Source organism: Lipotes vexillifer, unplaced genomic scaffold, assembly GCF_000442215.2.
Source record: "Lipotes vexillifer unplaced genomic scaffold, Lipotes_vexillifer_v1.1 scaffold213, whole genome shotgun sequence".
Lineage (NCBI taxonomy): Eukaryota > Metazoa > Chordata > Mammalia > Artiodactyla > Lipotidae > Lipotes > Lipotes vexillifer.
Genome location: NW_006780610.1, coordinates 3,584,576 through 3,590,226, shown reverse-complemented (window position 1 = coordinate 3,590,226; position 5,651 = coordinate 3,584,576). Strand labels below are relative to the sequence as shown.

Here is a 5,651-nt window from a genome sequence, read left to right as displayed (position 1 = left end):
ACTCTTTCATTTAAAACTAAAAATGAAAATACATATATGCACATGCCTGCTTAACAAAAAAGAACTAGGAGGTTATAATATAACAAGGAGGGCTTCTCTGGTGGCACCGTGGTTGAGCGTCCGCCTGCCGATGCAGGAGACACGGGTTCCTGCCCCGGTTGGGGAAGATCCCACATGCCGCGGAGAGGCTGGGCCCCTGAGCCATGGCAGCTGAGCCTGCGCGTCCGGAGCCTGTGCTCTGCAACGGGAGAGGCCACAACAGTGAGAGGCCCGCGTACCGCAAAAAAATAAAAAAACAAGGAGTTATTAGTGATTTACCTTCCCTTTTTGGAATTCTCCAATTTTTCTACAATAAGCATGAATTGCTTTTTGTTTTTTAAAGTTTGAAAAATAACAGAGATAATGACTTTTGTCCTGCCTGCTCATGGGGTGTTGTGAGGGTCATATTTATGTCTAGAAATTTAAGCAAGACCTCAACCTTAGGGCGAGGACCCCTGGACACAACTCCTCCCCAGAAGTTTTTCCTGCACCTCTAGGAAAGAGGTAATAAATTTCTTTTCTGGATTGCGGAGACAGCGCGTGTATCTTTTGGGGGGTAGGGTGGGTGGTGGGTAAAGGTTTGGGATCAACCGTATTTCATCGAATATGAGACGCTATTAAAGGTTAACGCCACCATTATTTTACGGTCAACTAAGAAAGAAAGAACAAAAATTGTCAACTAAACTATGTCACACTTGATTAGACGCTGCGTCTGGGTTTCTGAGATGTTAAATCTGAAAAATGTTTATCCTGAAATCAATGACACATTGTTGTACTTGCACATCCCTTTCCTCTTTGGTGGGTGGACCACCTAAGCACCATTCACCTGATGCCTTCCTTCCCCGAAAACCTTCTCCTTCCCCATTCTTTAAAACCAGTCACCAAGTCCTGTCTTTTCCATTCCTGCTGCCACCTGTCTCATTATCTCTCACCTGAACCACTGCACTAGCCTCCTAGTCAGTCTGCTCATCTTACCCCTCCAATCCATTATTCACACTGCAGCGGAGTGATCATCTCACACCCCTGCTTAAACATTTCCACTGGCTGCTTTACCCGCAGGGTGAGGTCTGTTTGACTTGGCATTCGGTGTTTCATGACCTGGCCGCTGCCTGACGTTTTAGTCTCTTGGCACTTCCTCCTAATGAAATTACTTGCTGCTTCCCCAAAGCACACCATATGTTTTTTCAGGCCTCCAGGCCTTTGCACTAGCTGTTTTCTATGCTTGGACTACTCTTCCTCAGCAGGTATTTATTGAACATGTAGTAAGTGCCTGAAGCTGAGAGTGGAGGGGTGAGCAAGGCAGGCGTGAGCCCAATCCTCAGAGGCTGATGGAAAAAAGAGACAAAAAATGTCGACATACAATCATTAATTATAAGCACACATGGTGGGCATTCGTAAAGGTTTGTAGAAAATGTCAACCACGGCTTCAGAAAGTTTAGGATTCGAATTGGGCCGGGGAGGCAGTGTGGATCTACCTATGTGACTTTGGGGAACTAACGAGTGGAGTCTCCACCTCCGTGAAATGGAAAAACGCCCGCCCCATAGGATTTCTGGGAGGATTTCTTTTGAGATACATAAAATCACGCGGCTCTGCCGGACCGGAGGGCCCCTCCCCCACAGGGCGCAAAGGGTCCGCCCGCCCCGCGCGCGGGCCCCCACCCGGGAAGGCCGCTGGCTGTACGTGAGCGCCTCAGCCTGCGCCGCAGCCAGTGCGCACGAGTCGGGCTCCGACGGTCTGGACCGCGGAGCCCAGACCGCAGGCCGCCGAGAGAGCAGGGGCAGGGGCGTCGGACGCCGGGAGAGGGGAGCAGCGCTCCGCCCCATCTCCCCATTTTGGGGGATAGCCCCCCTCGCTCATTCCCGCCCCCGCCCTTGAATCACGGGGAGGCGGGGCCATGACCCATTCATGCCGGGAATCGGATCCAGATGTTCCCGCGGCGCGTGCAGCTGCATCCTTGCCTTTTTTGGCAAAAAACGTGCGGCCGCGAGCGGATCCCGGGCCGCCTCCGCTAATCCTCGGGAAGAGGGGGAAGGGGGCTGAGGGTCTGGGCCCAGACTGGGGATCCGCACCCGGTGCTCGGCGGGGTTTGGGGAGGGATGGTAAGGGAGGTGGGCGATTTGTACCCGACGGAGAACCCAACGCCTTCGGCCCGCCCTGCTCCCGTCCGGAACCTCCCCCAAACCCCTCCCTTCCCCACTCGGAGGAAAAAAACCCTTTGCCAGCAGGGGGGAAGCCAGCTAAGCCTGAGAGGGACAGTAGCGGCAGCGGGGATCCCCTTTCTCGGGAGAGATTTCCCACCCCGCCTGGCAGCTTCCTCCTCTGCCCTGCATGGAGGAGGTCGAGGTCGGGAAGAGCCTCCGAGTCTCGTGGTGTGCGAAGGAATCCTCCATGCCCCTCCACCCCCAGACAAACACACAGAGGCCTTCGCTTCCTCATACTGCTTTATTGCAGAATCTGAAAGGGGGGTGAGCCAAACCCACCCCTCTGCCCATCTCTGGGCAGAATGGAGCTGAAATGAAATGAAACGAGAAAACACTCGACAACAAGGGCTGGGCAAAACCCTGTACCCTAGGACCCCCTAACCAGTGAACCCCTGATGTGCTGCCCAGACAGCCCCATCCCTGGGAATAGCGGTGGGTTGGGGGTGGGGAATGTCAAGCCTGAGTACAGTCCACTTCTGAGGACTTCTTAGGCACCCATAGGAGACCTAAAGTCTTCAGGGGAGAAGTCTAGATTGAAGGGGGCTGGGGTCCCAGAGCCCTGATGTAGGGAGAGGGCTTCGTCTGGGAAGCCGGACCATAGGGGAGAGGACCGAGTTCTGGAGTTCAGGCTTGGGGAGGGGATTTGAATGATGGAGGCTCCGCAAGAGCCCAAGTTTGGGGGCCCTGGGTCAAGAAGTACCAGATTGGGGACGTTGGAGTGGGGAGGCTGAATCCTGGAGCCCAGCGGTAGCCCCAATTTGGGGAGGGGCTGGGTCCCAGAGGTGGTTTGGAAAAGGAGCCTTAGTCCTGGAGCCCTGGTTTGGGAGGGCCTGGGCCCAGGAGCCCTGGCTCAGGGCCCCGCCTGGCTGCAGCCCTGGCACAGCACTTGGTCTCCGTCCGGCACGAAGCCCTGGCCCACCAGGGAGGTGGAGCATCGGGCGCAGGAGAAGCAGCTGTGGTGCCAGTGGCGGTCTTCAAAGGACACATACTTGCCTTCACCGAGTCCTGGAGGGAGGCTGGAGGTTAGCTCTGCGATCTGGAGGGCGGGCGGTCCTGTCCCTCGGCCTCACCCAGTACCAGGTCCCATTCCCTTGCCTACACTCTACCCACTCTGTCCTTTGACCCTTTGTCCCACCTGTGATGGGGCGCTTGCAGCTGCTGCACTTGGGTGCAAAGAGTTCTCCAAAACAGGCCACACAGTAGGGATCGTCATCTCGGGAGGTGAACTGCTGCCCTGCCAGGGGTGTCTGGCAGCCAGTGCAGACCAGGCATTCCCGATGCCAGGGCTGGTCACGGTATGTCACGCCACCCTGCGTCAGTGTCTGTGGGGCGGCGTCTGTCAGCAGGGGGAGTGGGGATTCCTACCCCACGACAGAGCCTTGCTCACCCCACCCCTGTGTGCAGTGGAGCTCGGCACCCCCGCCCCGCCGGCCCAGCCCCCACCTTGCTGCAGCGGGCGCAGCGAGGAGCAAACTTGTTCTCATAGCAGGGCACGCAGTAGTGAGCACCCTTGTCGGGCACAAAGGAACGGGAGCCCAGCGGCTGCTCACAGCTGCTGCACAGGAAGCAGTGCTCATGCCACGTCTGGCCTCCGTACTCCAGCTTCCGGGACCCTGTGGGGAACAGGGCTCCGACTCAGAGGCTGAGTCCCGAGCTCCTGAGTGCCACCCTCTGCCACCGCCCCCCCTCCCGAGGAGGGTCCCCGCTGCTCCCACAGCCTACAGGGTGGTGTCCATGCATTTGCAGCAGGATCCCCACCGCATCTATTGCACATGCTAACCACCTCCCCCCAACACTGGATATGCTGGCTAAGCACGTGCTAGGCCCCCATAAACTAGACCTGAGGGTTTGGCATAGGTGAAGTCCCCACATGTACCAGAATATGACGATCTCAGCATACGCCAGGCTTCCCGGTCACGGGCACGATGACTCAGTATATGCTAAGCGCATATATACCAGATGTGATAGTGTGAGCACACACACAAAGACCCCATATACGAGGCAAGCAAGTCCCTGCCCAGACAGAGTTCTGCCCCGGACGTGATAGGTTCAGACCATAATAAGCCCTGGCATATCCTAATCATGCCAATCTCCATGTGTTCTAAATCCTCACATTCTATTAGCCATGCAGGTTGCCATACGTGTTAAGCCCTTTATTTATATGTCTTTGCACACACCAAGCCCCAATGCAACAAACACTGACAGTCTCAGCACACTCGTAGCTCCTATGTGTGCCAAACATGCTAAGCCCCCAGGTGTGTATCACGCGTTGTCAGTCCCTGTGCGTGCTAAGCTCCCAAGAGCAAATAAGCATGACAGATACTGCACACAGTAAATTTCCAGGAACGTGCTGCGGGTGCAGGTCTTTACCAAGCCTCCATGTTGTATCGGACAGGCATGCCAGTCCCTTACAAGAACCCTACACAGATGCCAGGCATGCCAGTCCCACGCACGAGCCCCTGGGAGCCCCCGGGAACGTACCGGGCATGACGGTCTCCCTGCAGGCGGAGCACTGTGAGGAGAAGGCAGTGCAGTAGCAGTCGTTACAGAGCAGCTCGCTGTCCTGGCAGGTGAAGGGCTCGTCAGCCAGGGAGCGCTGGCAGCGGCAGCAGCGGAAGCAACCCTCATGGAAGTGGCGGTCTTCATAGAACAGCTCCTGTGTGGAGCACAGCAGGGGCACTGGCACCTTCGCCCCCTCCTGCCAGCCTCCACCCACTCCCTGCCCTGTGTGGTCCAGTCCTTACCCTCGAGTCGTGCCCGATAAGCTGCTGGCACTCGGCGCACGTGTTGGCGAAGGTGTTGTCATAGCAGGGCACACAGTAGGGTCCGTTGTCTGTCTGGATGTATTTGCGCCCATACAGGGACTCACTGCATTTTGCACAGTCAAAGGCCTCGCTCATGGTGGCTGTGAGAGAGCCCTGTTAGGGACACAAGGTGGGGCAGGGGTCACCCAGAGGGGCTGTGGCTTAGCCCATTGCATTTAAAAAAGAGCAAGAACTAGGCATAGGAAATGCCAGGTCAGAGCAGGTGGTGATGGGGAATGGGTGTTTCTGGGAACACAGAGTCCTGCATGTTTATTTCTGTATTTAACGTTGGGGATGAGAGGGGGTCAGGAAAAAACCAGGAAGCAGAAGTTCTTTTCTTATCTTGGCCTTGGCAGAACTGGGGGGGAGGGGGCTTTTCCTGGGTCAGTGACTCATTTCCTGCCCCTGCATTTAGCCTGAGTTTAGCCTCCACTGTCCCTACTGTCCCCAAGGGGGTAAGAGCAAGGACATGGAGCCACCCCACCCTGTCCCATATGAACAGCACTCTCACCCTCCCCTGACTCCCAGGAAGGGAAACTAGGGGTATTCCCAGAGCTCTGGAGTGGGGAGCTTAGGGATGAGAATGGGGCTGTTCGCACCCCACCC

The 5,651-nt window shown here is 56.4% G+C and overlaps 1 protein-coding gene across 1 annotated transcript; it reads right to left on the bottom strand.

Annotated features, from left to right (window-relative positions):
• Nucleotides 1-2,794: 2,794 nt before the first annotated feature.
• Nucleotides 2,795-5,153, bottom strand: FHL3 (four and a half LIM domains 3). Its single transcript, XM_007453789.1, has 5 exons — nt 4,986-5,153; nt 4,723-4,897; nt 3,685-3,854; nt 3,377-3,563; nt 2,795-3,246 (listed from the first exon to the last, which is right to left on the bottom strand). Exons 1-5 carry the CDS (start codon nt 5,139-5,141, stop codon nt 3,092-3,094), a joined length of 843 nt encoding a protein of 280 aa, XP_007453851.1. The 5' UTR covers nt 5,142-5,153; the 3' UTR covers nt 2,795-3,091.
• Between the last annotated feature and the right edge of the window lie 498 nt (nt 5,154-5,651).

Bases quoted from the DNA above. Each gene is read 5' to 3' on its own strand.
- FHL3 (XM_007453789.1), bottom strand. From the start codon at position 5,141: ATGAGCGAGGCCTTTGACTGTGCAAAATGCAGTGAGTCCCTGTATGGG. The intron at 4,898-4,985 runs GTAAGGACTGGA...TGCTCCACACAG, and splicing joins TTATCGGGCACGACTCGAGG to GAGCTGTTCTATGAAGACCG. The intron at 3,564-3,684 runs GTGGGGGCTGGG...GCCGCCCCACAG, and splicing joins GCTGCGCCCGCTGCAGCAAG to ACACTGACGCAGGGTGGCGT.